The 27,843-nt window shown below is 38.9% G+C and overlaps 1 protein-coding gene across 1 annotated transcript; it reads left to right on the top strand.

The window, feature by feature from the left end:
- The first annotated feature begins 458 nt into the window (after nucleotides 1-458).
- On the top strand, nucleotides 459-27,843 carry Hsepi (D-glucuronyl C5-epimerase). Its single transcript, XM_067775501.1, has 6 exons — nucleotides 459-1,012; nucleotides 3,745-4,266; nucleotides 12,581-12,733; nucleotides 12,790-13,592; nucleotides 15,362-15,576; nucleotides 26,405-27,843. The coding sequence occupies exons 1-6, from the start codon at nucleotides 812-814 to the stop codon at nucleotides 26,554-26,556; spliced, it is 2,046 nt and encodes a 681-aa protein (XP_067631602.1). The 5' UTR covers nucleotides 459-811; the 3' UTR covers nucleotides 26,557-27,843.

The raw sequence follows: 27,843 nt of genomic DNA, 5'->3' as shown, positions 1-27,843 counted from the left end.
TTTTTATGAAATTTTAACGATTTTTTGGTTAAGGCACCATTAATCGATTCGGCCTTTAACCCTAATGCCATAGTCATAACCTTCTCCAATGTGATCGATTAATGGTGCCTTGACGTAACATAAACAATGAATAAAATTTACAAAAAGTTACGACTACCAATAACGAATAACATTATACAAAGTAACGAGTGACGTCTCTTATTATATTTATCCTCTTTGGTACTGCCAGACGGCCGGATAAATACGTTGAGCAAATCCTGCTCAGTAATTTAACGTTAAGTCCCAACCGTTGAGTGGATCGAAACTATTCAATGGCGCGCCCGGAAATCCATCACACAACGCCTGCTGAACATTTGTGTTTTTCTGAAAGCGCTTATTGTTGCTTGGCAACTCTTTCAGGTTATGTTTACACGTCAATTGTATACTTGTCAAAATCATATGTGTATATTCGAGGAAAACCAATAAAAATAGTTTTTCATAGCAACCTATGATAGCAACTAGCAATTATTAATCTGAGCAAGAACTTTGCGAAATCTTACGCTTGCAAAGTTAAAGAAACGAAATAATATGTTTCTTCAACTTGAACTTTCCAGCAGCCTTTATTTTGGCGGTGGTATCAACTCGCAGAAGGATCCACAATAGACCTTTTTACAGATTGTATATCCACACATGGGTATAGATGAAAATACCTGCTTAGCGCCAATAAATACATATCTACCATTGTATGCAATCATAGTGACCACTCGCATCTTCCGGATATTAAAGAATCCAGTTATTGTTGCGGTGAGAGAAAGGTTTGCGAATAGGTTCAATGTACACAAACGCTGGAACAGCTGCTTTGGGCGCTAAATCAGTGGCGACCATCAAGAAAACAACGAAAAATAGTATTGACACTACTAAAAAAATAACCAGTTCCAACAAAAAAGGTCGAAGCAATAGCCGTTCATTCATTATTAAAGCCGACGGTAGTAATTTTGGTAGCGCTAAACATTCGCGCAAGTCGTACTCAAAGGTATTCATTTTACATGCATTTATATTTATGCAAAAGTGAAAATATATTTACTTAAAGAATTAGGTATTTTAAATTAATACTGCTACCCTGCCTAACATTTAGTTGCTAGAAGGTTGTTTTTATTGGTATAAAATAGACCAGGGTTAGATGATCGCACTTTGTTGGGAATGTCCGGTACCTGTCCGTTGTTTTTATATTGGTTTAATTTGAAGCGGTGCCTTTTAACCTTCCTAGCAGATAGATTGGCTTCCAACATACACCCACAAAGATTAGTACTACGGAGACATCCACGAAGAAATTACTATGGTATACTTTCCAATTGAGAAAAACTAGTTCTGCAATAAAGGTAATGCTCAAGACTCTTCAAATATACTGTTGCAGTTTGGGCTTGATGTTTGCTTTGTAACTCGCCTTTGGTCTGCATTCTTCAAACTACTTGTGACCAATTTATCTTAACGTTATTCAAAATCAGATAACCCGTAACCTCTTAAGCTAACTGTAATTTTTTTTTCTGAGTCGGCCTCCATGGTGTGATGGTAGCTTGTTCTGCCTACCACACCGAAGATCCTGGATCCAACTCGCGGGCAATGCAACATCACGACGGAAAAAAAATTGGAATATAATTAATAGTGGCAGTGTCTACCTCCGGATATTATGGCAACATTCAGCATCCTAGTCCGAATACTGGTCGAGGAGGTCTTGTTGGCGAGTGAAATTAGAGTGCGTCCACAACCTTGAGGCTGAATTTGTGTTCCTAGCGCAACCTGGTGGTACAGCAGCTTGGAAGCACCTATAGTGCTCACAGCATACCACTTCTTCTTCTCCTTCCGTGAGGGACTTATGGTCGCCACATCCTAGGAGAAGCTATAAATTTCGATGCCAACCCCTTTAAGATGTTGCGCTACGCAATCCTTGATTCCCTCTCGATATTGCTGTTTTTGGTGTATGACTTCATTTCAGGTTTTATGACCTTAAAGATCTTATTAAAGTATATCACATATGTATATGATATAAAAAAAAATGTGAGGCGCTCTAAGCTCCGAAGCGATTTTAGGCCGAGCTTCTCATCCCATTTGCGTCGTGCCATTTGGATTTTTCCTACAAATTGGCGGAACGGGACCTACTGGTTTTATGCCAACTTCGAACACCATCTGCAAGGCAGATGAGAGCTTTGCATGGCACAAATGCACTCGGAGTGCTAGTCAAACACTGCCGAGGGGCGACCCCGCTTAGAAAAATGTTCTCTAAAATTTTGATGTTGCTTTTCCCGGGGCGTGGACCCAGGATCTTCGGTGCAGTAGGCGGAGCGCGCTACCACCACACCACGGTGGCGGCATTAATTCCCACTATGCGTTGTGATAATGCTCTTATGAGAAGTTATGCAAAATCACATTTATTTTTTTTTTGTAAAGATTAAAACACCACGAAGTTTTTGGAGAGTGTTATGGATGTTCATGGTGCTTTGCGGGATAAAGATCTGTTAAGTTGGGTAACAAGCACCATTAAGGTACTAAACCGATCATCTCGCGAATGATTGATTATGAGCACATTTAACCTTCTAGACCATCCCATCCCACCCTCCATCCCCTAGTTCAATGAGGAACTTGGAATCGTCAGATGCTTATCTGCGAGATATGTGTAAGTAACAGGATTTGCCTGTTGTTGTTGTTGTAGCGATAAGGTTGCTCCCCGAAGGCTTTGGGGAGTGTTATCAATGTGATGGTCCTTTGCCGGATACATATCCGGTACGCTCCGGTACCACAGCACCATTAAGGTGCTAGCCCGACCATCTCGGGAACGATTTATGTGGTCACATTAAACCTTCAGGCCATCCCCTCCCTCCCCACACACAAGTTCCATGAGTAGCTTGGGGTCGCCAGAGCCTCGTCTGTTAGTGAAACAGGATTCGCCGCGGATAGGTGAGGTTGACAATTGGGTTTGGAGAAGCTATATATTGCGCTGGCAACCTGAAGGGTTGCGCTACACAGCCCCTTGAATTCGGTATTTTAGTCGCCTCTTACGACAGTCATACCTACCGCGGGTATATTCTGACCCCCTAACCCGCTGGGGTACAGGATTTGCCTCTCTGACCGGTGTTAACCGGGCATAAATCGGCATAAGACTACACCCCGTTTTTTGGAATGAAGGCCTATTTACACAGTTTTAATTGTAGCGCCTGCAATCTTGGTTATCGAGTCTCTTCGGAGTGCTTACGTAGATTTTATCTTAAATTCCTGGGAGGCGGGCGCGCATCAATCAGTTGCCTATAACGATGCTCAAATTTCGGGGAATTTAACAGAAACTGTTTCTTCAGTATTTCATTCCTCTTATTTACAGGTAATATTTCATCTCCGTCGGGAGGTGATGTTTAGGTGTTATAAGGATACATCCCGTTGCAGTGCTGAGTGCGGTGTTTTGAAATACCTGCGGGCTTCGCCAGCTTCTTTATTTTAAGCTAGTCGGCTATACCGGAAAAGGGGGGTTGCAGAGTTTTTTTTGCCCTTGCCCCAAGTATGCTCTCGCCTAAAGAATAAACCTTATATATAGTTTTGCATAAATAAATTTGCATTTCCGAGACGAGTTCGACTAACCGTGCAAATAGCTAAGTCATTTTCTAACCCACGTTCTCACTCAGGGCGGCAGAATACTTGGTACTTGATGATTCATTTGAACTTACTTTATAATTCAGAACAGCAGTTTAATTATGTTTTTTTCCGTTTCTTTCTTTTCAGCGTGAACCACTTTTTTTCCTCATCATCATGCGTCTTAATATGAAAAATGTTCTATATGCACTAATAGCGTTCGTTGCGTTTACTGGAGTAATACTATATTTTATCTTCCCAGAATTTTTATTTCCACACGATCTAGTGCGCGGCTGGGATCGCCAACTAAAGAGAGTTGGTGGTTATGGTTTAAATACTAATGTTGGTCATTCGCTTTTATTTTCTGCACCATTACAAAATATTGAGTGTTGGATAAATCAAGAATATTCAATACCATGTAAACATAGTTCCGAAAATAATGAAGTTTATGTGCCATTTTCATTTTTACGCAGCTATTTTGATATAAGTGGTATTATGCTCGCACATACAGTCAGTAGCGCTAATGACAACAACAACAACGTGGACGATAATAACAATAATAATATCTTACCACGATTTGCATGGACGCATAGTAATGCAAAAGTTAATATACCTAAAGGAAAATACGACACTCGTGGACGTTTTGCGTATTTCGAAAACTATAATGTCGAAGTAAGTAATTTTGATATACTAACTTATTTGTTTCCACTATCTAAAATATACATAATGAGCTTTTGTGCATTTCTACCAGAAGTAATTGCGTGCTCCGGGTGCCATCAACATATTCACGGACGGTTCTAAGCTTTACGGGAAGGTGGGAGCAGGCCTCTTTTCACCGGTTCTGGGTCTAGAGGTCTCTTTTCGCCTACCAGATCACTGTAGTGTTTACCAAGTGGAAGTGCTGGCAATACACAGGGCTGTGAATCATCTCGGGTCTATGCCTAAGGATGGTAAACGGGTGTTTATTTTCTCAGACAGCCAGGCCGCATTAAAGGCCCTGGACTCATTCGTCGACAACGCAAAGTCGGTCACTGAATGCCGCAGATATCTTATGGAAATGGCTCAGCACTTCATTATCAGCCTTATATGGGTACCTGCGCACAGGGATATTTGAAGGCACTGTAGAGCAGACGAGCTGGCCAGAAGAAGCACCACCGACCATATCCTTCCGGGAAATGATTCGGTAGGTATACCCATGGCCACTTTCAGGCTTCGTGTGAACACAAGCACTATAAGAATTGCAAATGGACTATGGTCAGCCATATCATCGTGTGAGACATCCAGGCTAACCTGGCCCTCATATGACAAGGGGCGCACAAGAGCGCTTCTGATTTTAAACAAATCAGTTCTATCGTCTCTGATAAGGGTGATAAAAGGGCATTGTTTAATAGGCACGTCTGGTGCTAGAATGAGTAACGACCTTCGACTATTGTCGCAGCTGCAGATGTACAGAAGAGGAGGAGAGTGTCCAGCAACTTTTCTGGCATTGTCCAGTGCTTAGTAGGCGTAGGTTGGCCATCCTTGGTAAACCTTTTCTACATGACCTTGCTGAGGTCTCTAGCTATGAAGTCAAGGCTCTAGCAAAATATATAAATTCCACGAAGTGGTTTAACCCACTTTAGGCGGGATTCAAGGGGTTGTGTAGCGCAATATATAGCTTCTCCAACCCAATTGTCAACCTCACCTTCGAGCGGCGAATCCCGTTTCACTAACAGACGAGGCTCTGGCGACCCCAAGCTCCTCATGGAACTTGAGGGTGGGGAGGGAGTGATGGCCTGAAGGTTTAATGTGGCCATATAAATCGTTCCCGAGATGGTCGGGCCAGCACCTTAATGGTGCTGTGTTACCGGAGCGTATCGGATCTGTATCCGACAAAGGACCATCACATCGATAACACTCCCCAAAGCCTTCGGGGAGTAACTAATCGCTACAACAACAACAACAACAACCCGCTTTAGGCAGGATAGAGGTCCTCTTTGAGACCGTATAGGGTATTACAATGGGCCCATTGGTGGCCTAAGTAGTGAGCTGCTACCAGTGTCCAGCTCAGCCCTCGCAACCTAACCTAACCTAATTGCGTGCTCCGTCTACCACACCGAAGATCCTGGGTTCAATTTCCAGACAAAACAACATCAAAAATTTAGAAACAAGTTTTTTTACCTGGAAAAGGTATTTCTAAGCGAAGTCGCCCTAGGCAGTGATTTGGAAAACAATCCGAGTGTATTTCTGCCATGATAAGCTTCTCAGTGAAAACTCATCTGCTTCGCAGATGTTGTTCGGAGACCGCGTAAAACATGTAGGTCTCCTCCCGCCAATTCGCAGGATAAATTAAAAGTAGCACGACGTTAATTGGAAGAGAAGCTTGACCTAAATCTCCTCGAAGCCATATCGCAAATTGTGTTTTTTAACTGACTTTATAAGAGAATTAGGTATTTGAACAAAACCTTATTAGGATAAGTATTTTCTTGTTTTGTCCGCTTTTCTATAGGTAAAGTTGCAGTTACAGAGTAATTCGTCACAAAGATATTTCCAATTTTCATTCTGCCACAAACCTTTTTAAAATCTTCTTTATGAAGTAAGCGGGGTCTTCAACCGTAATAAGAGGACTTTTTTGTGTGTGGCAAATTTGTCTCATAGGGCTGAGAGTACCTGGGTGACCGAGCTTTGCTCAGCAATCTTCGATTATGCCGCATAACATACTTTGTTCTACATGTCGTAATTAATCAAACTCTACTTTTTTTATATGTACATATATTATATATTTTTACTTACCAATATTTGATTTCCTTAAAAATAGATTTCAAAAACATATCAAACACTAACCGCAAAATGAACTGGAATGCAAATTTGAAATGGGTAATTCCAGCCTATAGTATAAGGGATTGTTATGACAGTTAGTGAAATCGAGAACTAAGTTATTTAGATCGAGTATCTTCATGTACCGATTTATTAATTTAAAAAATTTTTTTAGTTATACACTATGAAAGTCTCACAATTTTATTGCATTCCAAAAACTGGTAAATTTCACGAAGGACAACTATCAGTTAGTTTAATTAAATGTCAACTTACTTCCCTAAGCGCCATCTGTTGGTAAGTAGTTAAGGTTAGATGTCGTTTTCAAATTGCACATATGCCTCTAGTGTTCAACGGTAGCAAATTACCATGGTGAGATATCTTTTTGCTATGGTGAGAAATCTTTCTAAAAGTAATCTGAGAAATTGCAATTATTCATTTCATATTTGCCAAAAATATATATTTAAATATATTTTGCTAGAATTTGCCACAGTGTCTTGATGATTGCATTTCAATTTTATTAGCGTGTGTATAATTAAGAAAATTAAGTCGTCATGTATAACATTTTTTTACTAAGATTTTTAACTTTAATGTTCTCCTTTAAAGCTTTAATAGAATATGAGTAAGTAGAGTACTATTTCGTCTAACTACCCTAACCCTAAATGGCAACCCTACTCAAAAATGTCCCTAGTGTAATGCGGAGTGAAATACCTCTTGTTTGATACCCATATCGGCATATCTCATGCAATTTTTTTTTAATTTCGAATAGGTGGCAACCCTAAATGGCAACCCTACTCAAAAATGTCCCTATTGTAATGCGGAGTGAAATACCTTTCGTTTGATTCCCATCTCGGCATATCTCATGCAATTTTTTTTTAATTTTGAATAGGTGGCAACCTTGTGAAACATTCTGAGTGGCAACACCTAGGTAGAAAGTCTTAGAAGGTGATACATTATCTCTGTGCCAAATTTCATTTAAATCCGTTGAGCCGTTTTCGAAACCGTTCGTCTATACAAACTACAAATTTACGAATATACAAATATAGAATATTAGGGGGACTCATGAAAGCATATAAACTTATAAGGTGTAAAATTATATCCATTTACACACATAGTAATATTCTTGATAAACTTGACTGTTTATCAGTTGTATTATTGCCAAACAAAATTTTGTTGATTGTTATACAAATTAAAAAATGCCAAGATTAATCAAAATCAAAACTAAAGTCTTTACTTGCTGATGTTGGAGATTTCTGATGCAAATGCCTGCAATAATGTCTGCAAGGTTGCATTCCTTTGAGTTTACCGCGTTTACACAATGAAATGTGCGCGTAAATTTATACAAATTGTGTAAATAACTTTTCATACAAAATTTGACAGCTAGTTTACGCACTAGATAAATTTATACGTTTACACAATTTATAAGGCATTTATAAGGTTACATAAGTCCCCCTATTATGTTTATTATTCTATATTTATTAACTCAACTAAAACTTAACTAAGCTAAAAAGAACAATGTCTTATCTTAAACGGGAAAGTCCCAAATTATATTTGCGTTGAAATTCAAAGTATTACTAGACGTTGGCTGTAGTTGCTAAAACTCAGCTGTTCTATGATGTTGCCACATATTGCGGCAGGGCTCGATTTGGGTAGTCACTACACCACACCCTTTCCAGAAATTCCGCCGATGTGCTGGCATCAATACTTGTGGCTTGTGTTATTGCTGCTAATTCATCTCTAGGGAAATAAGCTGGTTTAAGTCTATCGATGGATACGGTTACCGGCCTCGAACCAATCATTATCGTGTATGTCTTGGGGTATCTGTTAACAACCAGATATGACCCGTCGTAATGTGCTTTCAACGGATTTTTAATTGTATCGTCGCGTAGAAAAACATGACTACAAAAGCGCAGATCCTTGGGAACAAAGACCGCAGGTTTACCATGCTGTGACGTTTGTATTGGTCGCACGGTCTCGAAATGCCGTCGTAGTTCTCGTAAAAAATTATGTTGGTCCACGGCACCCTTCTCCTTCGAGTCCATTATGTCACTAGGAAGCCGAATAGGTTGGCCATAAATCATCTCTGCCACAGATACTCCCAAGTCTTCCTTAACAGCTGTTCTTAACCCCAGAAGGACGAGAGGCAGGACTTCCACCCAGTTTGCATCCGCTGCATGACATCTAAGGGCTGCCTTTACAACTCGGTGCCATCTTTCGACCATACCGTTTGCTTGTGGATGGTAGCTGGTGGTATGTATATGCTTGACTCCTAAAAGTTTGGTCAACTCCCTAAACAAAGCGCTTTCAAATTGGCGTCCCTGATCTGTGGTAATAAACTTCGGTGTACCGAACCGGCTTATCCAACCATTGAGAAACTCTCTGGCAACCGTCTCCGCTGTCATGTTCGTCAAAGGAATCACTTCCAACCACCTCCAAAACCGGTCCACACATGTGAGACAGTAAGTGAAACCTCTTGACGGAGTGAAGGGTCCAACTATGTCCACGTTGACATGCTTAAATCTTCCTTTTGGAACTGCGAATTGTTATAGCTCTGCTTTCGTTTGCCGTGAGATTTTGCATCGTTGATACGCTGGGCAACTGCGTACCCAACTGCGTATGTCCGAACCCATTCTCTTCCATACATAGCTTTGGCCCACCCAGGGGCGAAACCCTGACCGAAACCATGACAAGCATTAAATATCAGTTGTCGTAAGACTTTTGGCACGTATGGTCGCAGTGTGCCGGTTGATTTATCACAAATTATTACGATGCCAGATTGTTGATGTCGGTGTTTCACTAACTGCAACGAGGTTTGTTCGCCCTCAAGTAATCCTTTAAGTTCGTTACATTTTGTTTGCTCGTCATGCAATTGTTGTATATCTACTGGCGTCGGTAGCGAAAAGGTCTCGACCTTTGAGAGCATACAATATTATCCGCGCCGCTGATGTGTCGTATGTCCGAAGAAAACTGACTAATGAAATTAAGCTGTCGTGTCTGCCGTGGTGAAAGTTTCTCCCACTTCTGTTCCAATGCATGTGCCAACGGTTTGTGATCCGTGAAAATAATGAAAACTTCCCTCTAAATGATAACTGAAATGCCGTATTGCCTTGTAAATTGCTGTTAGTTCACGATCATATGCGCTATAGCGTTGTTCTGCTGGGATAAACTTTTGTGAGAAAAACCCTAATGGCATCCACTTACCCTTAACTAATTGCTGTAGCACGGCACCGACTGTGACGTCGGAGGCGTCAGTCATTAAAGCTATTGTGGCATCTTTCATGGAGAACGCAAGAAGGGCCGCTTCTGCCAATTGTTCTTTAAGTCTCTCGAACGCTTCTGTTGTTTCTCTCGTCCAACGGATCTGATTTTATCTCTTTTCTTACATGGTCCCATTAATTTCTGTAAAGGTGCCTCGGTGGCCGCAGCATGGGGCAAAAATCGCCTATAAAAATTTACTGTCCCCAGAAATCTTCTCAACTCGTGCACTTCCTTCGGCTTTTTGCACTGTAGAATACCTTTTACCTTCTGCGGCAGCGGTATGATACCATCCGCCGAGACTAAGTGTCCTAAAAACTCCACTTTTTCTAATCCCAGTTGACATTTTTCGCGGTTGATAACTAACCCCCTCTCGCGGTAACGATCAAAAAGCTGTTTGAGATGCTCCGCATGTTCCTCTGGCGACGTGGAAGCTACGAGTACATCATCTAGGTATGGAAATACAAAAGATAAACCTTTTACTGTTTCGTCAATGTAGCGTTGGAACGTTTGGGCAGCATTCCTTAACCCGAAAGTCATATATTTAAACTCAAATAGTCCGAATGGCGTTAGAATATGCCTTCTTGCAATTTATTACCGAAAAAATTTGTTTCCCGACCAATTCACTACTTAAGTCCTGTATATGCCGAATTGGATACTATCTGGCACTGTTTTCTCGTGTGGAACGGGCTCGCCCATTGACTACATGAGCGCTGACAAATCCCGCGTTCGATTAGGTACTCAAACTCTTCGCACATTCCAGTTTTCCAGGAGAAAGTCGTCGCAGCCTTTGCGCTACCGGTACCCCTCGTGTCTCAAATGGTGTTTGGACTGCTGTCGTGGGTCTATTGGCCTTGGGCAAGTCATTAGTAAGATCAGGATAACGTGATAAGATCGCATGCTAGGGATTAGCTCCGTTTAAAGAGAATACACTATGTGGGAGCAGTATGATTTGGCAAAACGCCCGTGTATACGTTGCTTGATCGATGATAGCTTTGTTTTTTAAATCCACCAACATGTCGTAGTGTCTTAGGAAATCCGCACCTATTATAGGACGCGCAACGTCGGCGATTATGAAACATGAATGTTATCTGTCGTTTGCCAAATGTATTAATTGTAGTATTGTTCGCAGCAACCAGTTTCATTGCGTTTGGTTGCATACTCTCACCATGACATTTGGGTACAACCGAAACTTCGGCGCCCGTGTCGATGAGGATGTTCTGTCTGGAATGTAATGGCGGCTGGAGTTCACATCCTCCTCCGACATAGCCGCCTTGTGCGGAGGGCTGACTAGTTTTCCGAAAGTTTTGGTGTGAAAGCGCATGGTGGCCGACACCGTGTTGCGTTCTTGCCGAAAATATGATGATACCAACAGATATCGCGGTTTTTATCCCGTGTGTCCTCACTGCGTGAGCTGGTCGGTCGTGCTTGTTGTCGAGGCGCTCCGATCCGTTACTGTTTATACGTTACCTCCCGCTTCTCTAAACGATCTAGCCTCTCCACCAACTCTGAAATGGCTGCTGTTACATCGTCACTTGGTTTGCAAATAGCATCGACGCTACCACTCTTAGTTGGAATTGCCACTATGTCATCAGCTTTTTTTGCCAACTCTTCTACTTCACCCTCCATCGTTACTAAAATTTGCTGCACATGGAGGGGCAGTCGTCGCAGCCATAAGAACTTCAACAATTCTTTACCTAGCTGCTGATTCGCCAGGTCTTTCGTCTCTCGTAACAAAACTGTAGGGTTCATCTGGCCCGATTCGCCCAACTCGCAGAATCGCCTAAACTTTTTTTCTTTTGATTCGCTAAATTCTTCTATCAATCGCTCTTTCAATATGTCGTACTTGTTCGCAGTGGGTGGCGAGGAAATAATGTCGCTGGCATGTGCCAGTACAGCTGAATCAATTTCGGCAACGACCGTAAAATATTTGATATCGTCTGTAGTAATTCCCGCTCGTGCAAATTGAGCCTCCACCTGCGCAAACCATAAACGCGGATCTGGTTTCCAAAACGGTGGCGGTTTTACTGCCAACCGTGTCACTTAAAATGGAGCTACTGGCTCGTGAAATGTTTCTTCGTTCTCGTTGGCCATGATGTGGAAAATGCCTCAGCAATGCTTGGTTGTACTATTCTGTTGTCGTCGGGGTCACCACTAATAGAATATTATGTTTATTATTCTATAAGTCCCAAATTATATATGCGTTGAAATTCAAAGTATTACTAGACGTTGGCTGTAGTTGCTAAAACTCAGCTGTTCGTTTAAAGTTATTGCTCGTTTAAAGTTAAAAGATATATGGCACCACCTAATTCCGATTATTTTATTAATCAAACCCAAAGAAGTAGTGATCTCGACTTATTCCCAAACTTTTACTTATATTTACTAAGTAAAAGCTAAAAATGTATAGATATTTAATTGCTTATCTTATTTAATAATTTGGGACAAATTTAAACAACGTGACATCAGGACGGACAAGGCGACAGCTGTTTCGATTATACCTTGTAAATCTCTTCAAAGCCTTTTCTCCCCGGGAGTGGGATTTGAACTGGCACTTCTACGATGGTTGAAGTGTTACAAACGCATTCAGCCACGTCATGCCTTAGTTGGTGTAAACCTCGTCCCAATAGCCTTCTTTGCATATTTCCTTTATTCACAGTCCATTCTTCGTATGGCATCATGTGGTAAAGTTATGCGTTGGTAAGGCGGTTTCAAAGAAACATGGTGTTTGTTGCTTTTTTTTTTTGTTTTATTTATAGAACTACAACGAATTAGCCACCAATGTTGTCTATTTGTATGAGTTTTTGTTTAATTGAATTAAATTAAAAATTAAAACTTGCTTCAAATAAACGTTTTCATACATTTAAAGCAATAAGGTTAATCCCCGCTTAAAAAAAAACAAAAACTCATACGTAATTGCTTTCCTTTTATATCTACTTAGGTACGTGAACGCGTTAAGTGCATAAGCGCAGCCGAAGGTGTTCCAATTAGTACACAATGGGAAAAAAGTGGCTATTTTTATCCAACACAAATTGCCCAATTTGCATTGGCGCATTATAGTAAGCACTTAGCAGAGACCCCTCCAAAAATAAGGGTACTCAATACTGAATTCATATTTCATATAAAAATATTAATTATTTTCTTCTCCAGGTACTGGAAGATGCCGATGCTAATAAATCTAAATGGCTAACACCAAAGACTAGTAATATTTCACGCATTTGGCATCCAAAGTTCAATACATCTGTTATCCAATATGAAACTGCAATTGGCTATAATACAGCAGTGCGCATTGATGTAAACCAAACACTAGAGCTTGTATTAAGTATAGATCTACTATTAATTACTAATAGCAGCAGCTTGATGGTAACTCTGCAAACGCGCGAGCAAACAAACAAACAAACCTATATATTGCATTATATACCCGCTGATTTCCGTTTGAGTATACAAGAGCATAATATTTACTATGGCATGGGTACAAGTTCGATAAATAGATGGCGTCATTTAACACGTGATCTTTTTATTGATGTACAAAAGGGTATCATGAGTGTTAGTGACAAGAAATCACAACAGCAACCGAAAATGCGTCGCAATGAATTACGTGTGACATCGGTGGCATTTTTGGGTGTTGGATTTTTTGATAATATAACACTATCAACATACGACCATTTGGCACATTTTTATGATGCTGCCGAATGGTTTTTACACAATCAAGATTCAAAATCGGGTGGCTGGCCAAATCCAGTTAAGCGGAGCTTAAATGGTTTTACCGAACTCAAAGCAGGTTGGCTCTCGGCTATGGGTCAAGGTCATGCCATATCTGTATTAGCAAGAGCCTATTATCATTCAGGCGGTGATAAACGTTACTTGAAAGCAGCAGCATTGGGTTTGAAACCTTTTCGCGTGTTTTCAAAAGATGGTGGCGTACTAGCACAATTTATGGATAAATATGATTGGTAAGAGATTTTGCTTTCAAAGCAATTAGTAAAAACATAAATTGTTAGGACAGATCTTTTTATACTCAGCTGAGCAGAGCTCACAGATTATATTAATTTTGTTCGCATAACGGTAATCCGTAACGGCATAAACTAATCGAGATAGATATAGACTTCTATATATCAAAATGATCTGGGCGAAAAAAGAAATTCATTTAGCCAGGTCCGTCCGTCCGTCTGTCCGTAAACACGATAACTTGAGTAAATTTTGAGGCATCTTGATGAAATTTGGTATGTAGGTTCCTGGGCAATCATTTCAGATCGCTATTTAAAATGAACGAAATCGGACTAAAACCACGCCCACTTTTTCGATATCGAAAATTTCGAAAAACCGAAAATGTGCGATAATTCATTACCAAAGACAGATAAAGCGATGAAACTTGGTAGGTGGATTGACCTTATGACGCAGAATAGAAAATTAGTAGAATTTTGGACAATGGGCGTGGCACCGCCCACTTTTAAAAGAAGGTAATTTAAAAGTTGCGCAAGCTGTAATTTGGCAGTCGTTGAAGATATCATAACGAAATTTGGCAGGAACGTTACTCCTATTACTATATGTATGCTTAATAAAAATTAGCAAAATCGCATGAAGAACACGCCCACTTTTTAAGAAAAAAAAGTCAAATTTTAACAAAAAGTTTAATATTTTTACCGTATATAAGCAAATTATGTAAAAATTCAACTCAATTAATGATATGGTGCAACAAAATACAAAAATAAAAGAAAATTTCAAAGTTTGCCTAGAATACTTTTAATGCCATAAGTCGAACAAACACTTACCACTCCATGTGAAATTTGGTAGGGGCATAGATTCTATGACGATAACTGGTTTCTGTGAAAATGGGCGAAATCGGTTGAAGCGACGCCCAGTTTTTATACACAGTCAACCGTTTGTCCTTCCGTTCGGCCGTTAACACGATAAGTTTAGCAAAAATCGATATATCTTTACTAAACTTTGTTCACGTACTTATCTGAACTCACTTTATCTTGGTATAAAAAATGGCCGAAATTCGACTATGACTACGCCCACTTTTTCATATCGAGAATTACGTTAAATTAAAAAATATGCCATAATTCTATACCAAATATGAAAAAAGGGATGAAACATGGTAATTGGATTGTTTTATTGACGCAAAATATAACTTTAGAAAAAACTTTGTAAAATGGGTGTGACACCTACCATATTAAGTAGAAGAAAATGAAAAAGTTCTGCAGGGCGAAATCAAAAGCACTTGGAATCTTGGCAGGAATACTGTTCGTCGTATTACATATATAAATAAATTAGCGGTACCTGACAGATGTTGTGCTGGGTCACCCTGCTCCACATTTTGGTCGATATCTCGAAAACGCCTTCACATATACAACTAAGGGCCACTCCCTTCTAAAACTCTCATTAATACCTTAAATTTGATATCCATATCGTACAAACACATTCTAGAGTCACCCCGGGTCCACCTTTATGGCGATTTCTCGAAAAAGCGTCCACCTATAGAACTATGGCCCACTCCCTTTTAAAATACTCTTTTTTAATACCTTCTATTTGATACCCATTTCATATAAACACATTCCAGGGTTACCCTAGGTTCATTTTTCTAAATGGTGATTTTCCTTTATTTTGTCTCCAAAGCTCTGAGTATGTAATGTTCGGTTACACCCGAACTTAGCCTTCCTTACTTGTTATTATTATTATTGGTAATTGTTTTGTTTTTCTGCTGGCTTATCCTGTACAGGTACGAAGAATATCCAACTACTCCACCTTCATTTGTACTAAACGGGTTCATTTATTCTTTATTGGGATTATATGATTTAAATGCTACTGCACCACTAAATATTGCCAAAAAGGCAGGTGAGCTTTTTAGTCAAGGCATGAATTCTTTGAAAAAGATGCTGCTGCTTTATGATACGGGATCCGGCACAAGCTATGACTTACGTCATTTAAGTTTAGGTAAGTTATCCCCTAGGGTGGTGAAGGGTAACTGAGGCGAAGTAGACACCACTGAAAAAAAAATTATTAGATAAATTTAAGTTTTAGTCGTGACAAATGAGTAGCCGCTACATTGCTTTATTAAAGATAAAGTAAATATTTAAAATGTATTCACCAATTATGCGTTTCCACGAGGTCCAAGCCAAAATAATTTTTTTTGTTAAAAAAAGGGTGAGTACCAAGTACTCGTGAAATTCGATGTGTAAACATCCAGGTGTGCGTCTGAAAACTAATTTTTTTAAGTTAAATAAAGCTTGCCCAGGGGTTAAAGTATCCCACAACAGAGGTAACTTTACCAGAAACAAATAGGGCTTTTTGAGAAGCGCTTCGTCGGCCTTTTATTGGTAACAAGCCATATGGTTTTATAAACGGCTTACTATCGAGTCCTCGGTTTCTTATCGGTTTTTCATAGAAGGGTTACACATTTGTCATCGAATTTATAATAAACTTGTATGGGTATCTGTATCATAACAAGCCGATAACACAACGGTAACATGCCGATAATAAACTGGTAACACAATGTTGAAGTATCCCACAACAGAGGTAACTTTACCAGAAACAAATAGGGCTTTTTGAGAAGCGCTTCGTCGGCTTCTTATTGGTAACAACCCATATGGTTTTATAAACGGCTTACTATCGAGTCCTCGGCTTCTTATCGGTTTTTCATAGAAGGGTTATACATTTGTCATCGAATTTATAATAAACTTGTATGGGTATCTGTATCATAACAAGCCGATAACACAACTGTAACATGCCGATAGTAAACTGGTAGCACACCGATAACAAATCGATAACTTTTGGATAAAAAACCGATATATTTGGTCACGAAATCGATCATATAACGCGACGATAACAAATTCGTAACACCGATAACAAATCTAAAGGTTTCCTAAAACAAGTTGATATCCTATAAGTAGGATATCGATAACTTTTCGGCAAGTTATCGAAAACTTTTTGACAACAACTCAGTAGCTCCGCCAAAAAATTGGTAACAGTCTGATAACATATCGATAATTTTTCTATGGTAAATCCAAAACTTGTCGATAAGAAACGTATAACTCATCGATTAAAACTCGATTTATTTAATTTCACTTTATTCATATATGTAATACTCCTATATTGCTAGTACAATTTGCTCACAATGAGTTTTGAATTCGAAATCAAGACAGCCTACAAAATAAGTGTGACAAGAAAAAATGTAAATTTAGGTACATTCGATTATTGAATATAAAAACAGGGAAATTTAAACAGCAAAAATCGGCACTCTGATGTCGGTAAGTGTACCCAGCCTGTAGTAGCAATATAAAAATAGTACATATTTGATTTTATCATATTTTATGTTATTTCATCGATTTAATGTAACATAATTTTATTTGTTCCTTCTTTTGCTTTGTTTTATTTTGTTATTTTATTTTTTTGTTTTAGGTTAGGTTAGGTTGAACTGGTCGGTCCATGAGCACCTCACATAGACTGATTGAGTCCGTAGTGTTACCAGAAGTTTGTTTTAACGACCAAACCGAAAACCCCTATCAAAAACCAGAACCTTTGTAATAAAATAACTCCGTCCTCTTGGCAAATACTAGAAGCTTCCTAGGACTTAAGCCATTTGCTGCTTCTAGATCTGACAGATGTATCACTCCTAATAGCTGGAGTCTTAGCCTGGCAAGTGCAGGGCACGAGCACAGAACGTGCTCGATCGTTTCCTTCTCCAACCCACACTTCATACATCTGCTATAACCGATCAAGCCTAATTTAAAGGCATGTGACGCCAGAAAAATTTTTTTTTTTAATTTTATTTCAATTATTAATTTTTTTCTTACCAAATAATGTACAAACTTATTTCAACCTTAACCTGATACCCAACCACGTGCTTTGTTATACTCAGCTGAGCAGAGCTCACACAGTATATTAATTTTGTTCGCATAACGGTACCCCGTAACGGCATAAACTAATCGAGATAGATACAGACTTCTATATATCAAAATGATGTGGTCGAAAAAAGAAATTTATTTAGCCATATCCATCCGTCCGCCCGTCCGTAAACACGATAACTTGAGTAAATTTTGAGGTATCTTAATGAAATTTGGTACATATGTATGTAAGTTCCTGGGCACTCATCTCAGATTCCTATTTAAATTAGCGGTACCGACAGATGATGTTCTGGGTCACCCTGGTGCACATTTTGGTCGATATCTCGAAAACGCCTTCACATAAAACCCTCATTAATACCTTCAATTTGATACCCATATCGTACAAACACATTATAGAGTCACCTCTGGTACACCTTTCTGGCGATATCTCGAAAACGCGTCCACTTATAGAACTTAGGCCCACTCCCTTTTACAATACTCATTAACACCTTTCATTTGATAGACATGTCATATAAACACATTCCAGGGTTACCCTAGGCTCATTTTCCTACATGCCGATTTTCCCTTCTTTGACAAAGAATGAAGGAAAATCGTTCCTAAAAACGTCACCCTTGGTCTACAATTTGGTTGATATTTCCCAAACGTATGTGATATGGCATGCCTCCAGTGTTTTAGATGTGCGCACGATCCGAGGACCTAACATCGACTCGGACCATTATCTCGTTGCAGCCAAAATACGCACCCGCCTCAACGCGGCTAAAACCAAGGAACAAAAAACACAAGGAAAGCTAGACGTCGAAAAGCTTCAATCACAACAGACTGCCAATGATTTCGCAACTCGACTCTCACACCTGCTCTCTGAGAGCACAACTCATCCTGAAGGAATACAGGAGCAGTGGGAGCATATCTCCAATGCACTTCGTACTGCCGCCGAGGAAAAAATTGGTTACCGGCGGCCACGAAAAAACAACTGGTACGATGAAGAATGCCGCGTTGCAACCGAAAGAAAAGACGCTGCCTACAGGGCTACGTTAAAAGCGAGCGCGACAACAGGAGTGTGTGAACGCTATCGTGAGTTGAAGCATAAGGCGTGAGTGCGAGGAGATTGAGCTGCTAGCCACCAGGAATAACGCCCGAAAGTTCTACCAAAAAATACGGCGACAGACGGAAGATTTTAAGACCGGGGCAAACTCCTGTAGGAATGAAAACGGCGACCTTGTAACTGATGTCCAGAGAGTGTTTAGATTATGGAGGGAATACTTCTCTGCTCTCCTAAATGGAGGCAGCAATTCACCGCGCAGAGATGAAGAACCCGATCCCGCAATCGATGATGATGGAATATATGTCCCCCCGCCCGATTATGACGAAGTTAGAATAGCAATAACCAGATTGAAAAACAACAAGGCCGTGGGCGCTGATGGATTGCCTGCGGAGCTATTCAAGTTCGGCGGCGAGGAGTTGGTAAGGCGCATGCAGCAGCTTCTTAGCAAAATATGGGCGGACGAAAGCATGCCCAACGGTTGGAATCTAAGTGTTCTTTGCCCAGTCCACAAGAAGGGGGATACTGCAAAATGCACCAACTATCGTGGAATCAGCCTTCTTAATATCGCATATAAGGTCCTTTCAAGTGTATTGTGCGAAAGATTGAAGCCCACCGTGAACCGGCTGATTGGACCTTATCAGTGCGGCTTCAGACCTGGTAGATCTACCATCGACCAGATTTTCACAATGCGCCAAATCTTGGAAAAAACCCGTGAAAAGAGAATCGACACACATCACCTCTTCGTCGACTTTAAAGCCGCCTTCGACAGCACGAAAAGGAGCTGCCTATATGCCGCTATGTCTGAATTTGGTTTCCCCGCAAAACTTATACGGCTGTGCAAAATGACGTTGAGCAACACCATCAGCTCAGTCAGAATTGGGAAGGACCTCTCCGAGCCGTTCGAAACTAAACGAGGTTTCAGACAGGGTGACCCCCTATCGTGCGATTTCTTTAATTTGATGTTGGAGAAAATTATACTAGCTGCAGAACTTAACCGCACTGGAACAATATACTATAAAAGCGTGCAATTACTGGCATATGCTGATGGCATTGATATCATCGGCCTAAACACCCGCGCTGTTAGTTCTGCTTACTCCAAACTGGAAAAAGAAGCGGTAAAGATGGGTTTGATGGTGAATGAGGACAAAACGAAGTACCTGCTGTCATCGAGCAAAGAGTCAGCGCATATGCGCCTTGGCAACCACGCTACTGTTGGCAGCCATAATTTCGAAATAGTAAAAGACTTCGTTTATTTGGGAACCAGCATCAACACTAGCAACAACATCAGCACTGAAATCCAGCGAAGAATCAATCTTGCCAATAAATGCTACTTTGGACTAGGTAGGCAATTGAAAAGTAAAGTCCTCTCTCGGCGAACGAAAATCATACTCTACAAGTCACTTATCGTACCCGTCCTGCTATATGGGGCAGAAGCATGGACCATGACAACAGCAGATGAAGCGGCTTTGGGAGTGTTCGAGAGAAAAGTCCTTCGAAAGATTTATGGACCTCTACGCGTTGGCGATGGCGAGTACCGAAGAAGATTTAATGATGAGCTGTACCAGCTATACGCAGACATCAACATAGTCCAGCGAATTAAAACGCAGCGGCTGCGCTGGCTAGGCCATGTTATGCGAATGAAAGATGATGCTCCGGTCAAGAAAGTGTTTCTATCGGAACCCGCCTATGGAAGCAGAGGTAGAGGGCGGCCCCACTCCGTTGGAAGGACCAGGTGGAAAACGATTTAAACTCCCTTGGTGTGACTAATTGGCGCCGGTTGTCGGAGCGAAGGAGCGACTGGCGCGCCTTGTTGGACGGCCATAACCGTTTAGACGGTTAAGCGCCAATTAAGTAAGTAAGTATGTGATATGGAATTAAAAACCACTAATAAACCATCTACGAAACCCTACGAAACCAACGAAGCTATATTTATACTCAGATGAGCAGAGCTCACAGAGTATATTAATTTTGTTCGCATAGCGGTATTCCGTAACGGTATAAACTAATCGAGATAAATTTAGACTCAAAATTTAGACTTTCAAAATTATCAGGGTGAAAAAGAAATTCATTAAGCCATGTCCGTCCGTCTGCCCGTAAACACGATAACTTGAGTAAATTTTGAGATATCTTAATGAAATTTGGTATGTAAGTTCCTGGGAATTCATCTCAGATAGCTATTTAAAATGAATGAAATCGGGCTATAACCACGCCCACTTATACGATGTCGAAAATTTTGAAAAACCGAAAAAGTGCGATAATTCATTACCAAAGACGGATAAAGCGATGACACTTGGTAGTTGGGTTGACCTTAGGACGCAGAATAGAAAATTAGTAAAATTTTGGACAGTAGGCGTTGCACCGCCCACTTTTAAAAGAAGGTAATTTAAAAGTTTTGGAAGCTGTAATTTGGCAGTCGCTGAAGATATCATGATGAAAATTCGCAGGAACGTTACTCCTATTACTTTATGTGTTCTAAATAAAAATTAGCAAAATCGGAAGACGAACACGCCCACTTAAAAAAAATTTTTTTAAGTCAAATTTTAACAAAAAAGTGAATATCTTTACAGTATATAAGTTAATTATGTCAACATTCAACTCCCAACATTTTCTTCCAAAGCTCTCAGCTGAGTATGTTATGTTCGGTTACACCCGAACTTAGCCTTCCTTACTTGTTTTTGTAAACACTTTGTTTCAGTAATAAAAATCACGAATTTGCTCGATCGCTCTTGCTCTTTCTTTTCAACAAACAACAATGTATATGTACATCTGTTCGAGCACTTGCATGTATATGTAGGTGACACGCTGTATGATTTAGCTCATGTCAACCCCTCCGCGTACCATGCTCCATTATTGATTATTCTTATACTAATTTCACACAGACGGCTTATTGAATAATAAAGGCACTTTTCTACATTAAGACGCTTATTGAGCTCAATCTTCACTACAAAATTCGAATCTATTATTATTTCATTAGTAGCTAATCGAATGCCTAATGAAGTCAAAAGCACAATGAAACTCTATTAGCAGCGTTCCGCTTCCGTTTCCGTTTCTTAGTTTTCAAAGCAAATGTCATTGCCTGCATGGCGGAACGATACAAAGTGGCCGCATCGAACAGCTGATTATAACCTTTTTTATTTGATTTGATACATCAACTACCGGCGCAGTACGATTTTGACATTTGTCCATCGAATTTACAAGTACATGGAATTTTTTTTGTTTGTAGGTATGTCACCATGCTCCCACCTTGTATCGTTCCGCCATGATTGTCTGTCTCATCCTTCATACTAATCGAGCAGTTACTTCTGTGTGAAAGCAAACAATTTACGATTTCATTAGCAGGTGAAATGAGATCATTAAGTTTCTGTGTGAAAACAGTATTACGCTCTCAATCTAGATCACTCCATACAGCATACCAATACCATACACTACACTTATACATTCGCTAGTACTGCATACAATACATATACCAATATTACACATTGCGCATGTGGTTACAAATTCTCTAGTACTCCATACTGTACAGATGCCAACATTACACAGTACGCACATGATTATACATTCTCTACTGCTTTTTACAATACTGTAACGAATTTAGGAAAATTCCGCTTATTTGACACCTTCTGCTAACGTTCGAATCGCTAACTAAACTGTTGAATAAATATTCAGTATTGCAAACTGGTCTTTATTTAGATTACTTTGGGAGTAGTACCTCACAATTATACTTCGCAACTGATAGCGTGTTTAATCAAAACTGATTATTTATTACTCAGCTTGCGCTGCTTTTATACTCTCGGTTTCCTCGTTCACCCATTTCTCCTAAGGTCTAGTAATTTCGCGAACTTCATGCTTGATTACCAGCCATATACATGTATATTTGTAGTTTGTAGCCATATGCGTGTGTATATGTGAGTAACTACTTCGGCTGATGACTACATATTCGTATGTGTGAGATGAGATATCTCTTCGTCGCCTTCTACATAAGAGTGGCTGCTTTATTGTTGTTGTGCATTTATTTGGTAGCAGCTTAGTGATGCTAATATACGTCCAATACATATACCAATGTTACAAATTACGCTTGTATTTACATTCTACATGTATCCCCTATATAGCATGCCTCTTACAAAAACTACGTCAATGCTTACGCTTACACTTACATCTTACGTTTACATTCAGGATTCCCCCATACCATGATCAAAGATGTTTACACATCAAAAATAACTCTCATTCAAATATATGGTACAAGTTAAACGGACAGTGGTGTCCCTACACTTGTCTAAGCTTTAAACCACCAAATCTATGTAGACCTAAGAAAATAGTTTATTTACATACCTTTCCATCGTAATAATCGTATATATATATATATGCTGTGTAAAGTACATATCGTTAGCTTAATGTGAAAATGTGCTAAGTAAACTTTTACGAATTTTACAGGGGACGAAAAAAACTGAACAATTTTTGAAATACCCATCTTTTTTCAAAACTGTGAATGAGGATACCTTAATTGCAATGCTTCTGAGTGTAGAAGCTTTGAAAAAGATAAATAAAGTCATGTATGCCAACCCAGCAGCTATTTTATGACTTAGCACAATTTCCGCACTCAAAACAAATTTTTTCTCCTGACTTAGCACTTTTTAATCAATATGTTTTCCCATCACTCCTCGCCTTTAATGATTGAAATATAACACTAAAACTATATATTTGACAAAAAATACTATTTATTTGTCAAACTATTTCCAACGGTTGTGATCTGAACTCTTTTGTCGGATGGTGCGCAGACAATCATTTATTTTTAAATTCAAACAAATGCTGTGTTGTGTGTTATTCCATAAAGACAACTGCCACATAATTTATCTACAAACTAAATGCTAAATCTCTTAATCGTTATCAAGAGAGTAAACACTTGGGTGTAATTTTTGACCCCAAACTCTCTTTTTCTAGTCACATTTACTTCATTGTTTCAAAATTTGTTGCAATCGTTGGGTTCAGTAGACGTAACACCAGTGACCTTAAGGACCATATGACGTTGAAGGCACTTTATATATCCTTGGTCAGAAGTGGTGTTGAATATTGCTCAATAATATGGAATCCTTTGTATGAATCTAACTCCTATAAAATTGAGGGAGTTCAAAATTTGTTTACAAATATTGCTTTACGTATGCTTCACTGGCCAGACGGCCTCCCATCACATACAAGCAGGCACAAATTGTTTGGACTTCCGGCTTTGCATGACAGAAGAACTTTTATCTCACTCATGCTGGCCTATAATGTAATAAACTTTAGCACGAATTGCTCTGATTTATCTACTTTGTTCATTCCATGTATTCCACTGCGTGATCTTCGGCATAATAGATTACACAGGCTGACAGCATCTCAGACCCAGGAACCGGACTATATATATTCGAAGGACTTTGATGCGATGAAGCGAAATCTGGCCTCAAAATTGCTCTACCAGCTCTGGTTTTCGAGATATCCTAGCCTAAAAGTGCAAAACACACCGTTTTTGCCCATATTTGAGGTTATGTAGCCTTGCAGATGTTTTCTTTCACCAAAATTAAATGATGGCATCTTTGCATACAAGCCTTATTCTTTCAAATGGCGTTGAGTTTGCTCAAATATCAGTTTTTTCGCTGAGATATCGTATTTTGAAATTTTGTGGTGTGGTAGGAGTGGTTTCTAGGCGTTAGGGGATACGAAAGTTGATGGGTTAACAGTTAAGTTGGTTGGCCCACTTGTGGTGTGAGATATCTAGATAATAAGACTTATTTGACTCATATTTTGGAACACAGAACACATGCAAGAATAGAAATCGACCTGTGAAAAGAAATCGCCGCTAGGTGGCGCATGGATCGAGATATTCACAAAAATCGTATTTGTGGTCCGATTTGGCTCATATTTGGAACACATAATACATGCAAGAATAAAAAGCGACTTATGAAAAAAATCGCCGCTAGGTGGCGCAAGGATCGAGATATTCACAAAAATCGTATTTGTGGTCCGACTTTGCTCATGCTTGGAACACATAATACATACAAGAATAGAAAGCGACCTATCAAAAAAAATCGCCGCTAGGTGGCGCAAGGATCGAGATATTCACAAAAATCGTATATGTGGTCCGATTTGATTTGGTCCATATTTGGAACACATAATACATACATGAATAGAAAGTGACCTATGATGCCCGATTTGGCTCATATTTGGAACAAATATTGCATACAGTCCAGTAGAAGTGACATCAAAATATTTTGGAGTTGGAGGAGGGACAAGCATACGTGGCGCAGAGTCGAGTAAAGTCTTTGGAAGGATTATGTATTGAGGACTTAGGTTGTAACAAATTGTCAGGAAGGAGTCCTTGTAATAATGAGTCACTAAATGAACTAAATAGAATGAGAAATAATAGGCAATTAAATAAAGACTAAAAACTTGAAAATAAAATAATTAAAAAAAATTTTTAAGTTAAACGGTTTTATTGAAAACAATACTTACATGAATTAATAATAATACGAAAAGCTAGAAAATAATTAGGTAGGTCCTAGGTACTAGTCATCACACTCCTTATCAATCTAAGGCGTTGATAAGACAATTAAATAAAAGCGTTGGACGCGTCATATTTCTATTGATAGTCATAAGTAAAACCAACTGGACCTTAATCAGGTTATGCTATGCACGCGCCCAACGCTTTTATTTAATTGTCTGATCAACGCCCTAGATTGATAAGGAGTGTGATGGCTAGTACCTAGGACCTACCTAATTATTTTCTAGCTTTTCGTATTATTATTATTTCATGTAAGTATTGTTTTCAATAAAACCGTTTAACTTAAAATTTTTTTTTTAATTATTTTATTTGCACTCTTAGGTTACGATATCTCAAAAACCAGAGCTGATAGAGCAAGGCCAGATTTGGATTCAGCGCATCATACACCTTCGGAAATATATAGTCTGGTTTCTGGGTCTGAATAATGGCTGAATTTTGTCGGCCTGTGTTATTTATCGAAATAACTCATAAAACGAATTATGATATGCATGAACCTATAACTAGGACTATACATCTACATAGCATAGATTCAGTAGTGTTATTAATTTTAATAACAGCTTATATAAGTTTCAACTTGAATTGTTTTCTATTTTTAACTAGTCTGTAAGAAAGCATGTAGTTATCGACATGTAAAAATTGAAGTAGATAAAAGTCAGCGCAAAGCATTTATCAAACACCAAAGGCATGTCTCAATTGGGTCAATCCTATTTCAAGGGGTTGTGTTCGCAACCCTCTCAAGGGGTTGCCAGTGCAATATATAGCTTCTCCAACCCAATTGTCGTGTTTCATTGACAGCCGAGGCTCTGGCGACCTCAAGTTCCTCATGGAGCTAGGGGGTTGGGAGTGTGGGACGACCTGGAAGGTTTAATGTGGTCATATAAATCGTTCCCGAGATGGTCGGGCTAGTACCTTAATAGTGCTTTGTTACCGGAACATAGCGGATCTATATCCGGCAAATGACCATCAACATCGGCCCAAAGCTTCCGGGGAGTGTCTTTATCGTTAATACAACAACAACAAAGCATGTACTTTTAGACTGAATGAATTAAATAAGTAAATAAAATGCGCGCACAAAGAAATGTCTAGTAATTCAGATTGATATTATTGACTGGTTGACTTAGCACATTTTTTTTAACAGCTGACGACTAAGCACATTTACAAATCATTGCCCACAGCACGTAAAAATGAAAAATTTTAATATTTTTTTTTTTTGTGATCGTTGTATTTTGAGTTCACTTTTAAAACTGCATTAAAATACAATTTTTCAACAAAAAGTGACTTAGCACATTTTCACATTAAGCTAACGATATATCACTTTTGGTTTTAAATATTTTTACCTAACAGGTACAGCACCAAATTTGGCGCGTGATGATTACCATGCAACGCATGTCAGTCAATTACTATTGTTATCTACAATCGACAGTGATCCATTGCTAATGGAAACAGCTGAACGTTGGAAGGGCTATATGTTTGGTAAACGTGCCAAGCACAATTGAAAGCGCAAGAGGCGCGTGCGCCACAAAAACCTAGCACCGACATAAGTCCAGTGACAATTACAAAATTTTATAGTGATATTTAGCGGTAATTTTTTTATTGGCAAAAATAAGTGTTCTATTTTATTTACAATTTTTGTTGTATTTTTATAAAAAAAAAAATTCTTCAATTTTTGTTTTATGTACCAAATAATTATGCAATAATGCATATCGCACACTAACTACAAAAGAGTCATAACTTAAAATTTTTCAAAATCGGGTTTTTTCCATAAACCAATTCACAGTACACATCTCTAACTGCCCCTTAAATTTCGTTGCCATTATTTTCTTCTTTAACTGGAAAATTACCGTTATGCAAGTTTTGGTGTTGATTGCATCGCTTGCGCTGTATCAACTAATGAGTACTATTTTTAGTTGTGTCAATGTGCTTAAGAACAAGTGAACAGTTTTTTTACGCATAAAGCGTATTATTTTAAATTCTGACTACCTTGTTGCAAAAAAGTTTTAACTTTGTTGTGTATTAATTAAAATTGTGTCTTTTTATACGTAAAGAGTAAAAGAAAATTAAAGCGTTTTTCCAGTTAAAGGGGCATAATTGGCTATAGTACCAAACGTAAAATTAAAATATTTCAGTCAAATAGTCATAGTTCAAAATTGCTATATATTTTGTCCGTAAACAAATGATTACAACAAAATTTCGTCAATTCATTTTATAATGAAGGTCTCCTTCTTTGTAAAACTAAATTTCAGTATAACATTACAGACGTTTTCACATAAACCGTTTTTCTTCTCTCCTGAAGATTTACATTTTTCAAGTTGTGACTCTTTTGTAGTTAGTGTGCGATATGGTTTTCAGTTTTGCATTTTACTACATATAAATTAAGCGTAATGCCACTACAGGTAGTGGAAATATGTCAAGCAAAAGTATTACAAATATTGTCTAGTTTTCAATGCAAGACACTTAATAGTTTTAATACATATTAATTATGCAATAGGGTTGTTCTATGACTCTGGAAAGCGTAGAATACTTTGAATTTTTATCGATTTTTATATACCAAATTTATAACCAGGGGTTGCATTGCTGACTTCAGCTATTTGATTTTCATTACATACTTAGTAATTTTTTGTTTAATAACAGCGACTATCGCTTTGCATTGCAAAGCCTATTGAAAACACTCAGCGAACTCGCAATTTGAACAGGTAGCTTTCTTCCGATTTTACCCTGTACTTAGCGTAGAAAATGAAATATAAAATGTATATTTTATGTAATAACAAATTGTCGCCTATAAA

The sequence above is a fragment of the Eurosta solidaginis genome, chromosome 3 (genome assembly GCF_040869045.1).
Source record: "Eurosta solidaginis isolate ZX-2024a chromosome 3, ASM4086904v1, whole genome shotgun sequence".
Lineage (NCBI taxonomy): Eukaryota > Metazoa > Arthropoda > Insecta > Diptera > Tephritidae > Eurosta > Eurosta solidaginis.
Note: the sequence above shows the minus strand (reverse complement) of the source record. Positions and strands in the feature narration are given on the sequence as shown.

Coding starts and splice junctions, on each gene's coding strand:
- Hsepi (XM_067775501.1), top strand. CDS start 812: ATGTACACAAACGCTGGAACAGCTGCTTTGGGCGCTAAATCAGTGGCG. Junction 12,734..12,789: donor AGACCCCTCCAAAAATAAGG/GTACTCAATACT, acceptor TTTCTTCTCCAG/GTACTGGAAGATGCCGATGC. Junction 13,593..15,361: donor TTTATGGATAAATATGATTG/GTAAGAGATTTT, acceptor TATCCTGTACAG/GTACGAAGAATATCCAACTA.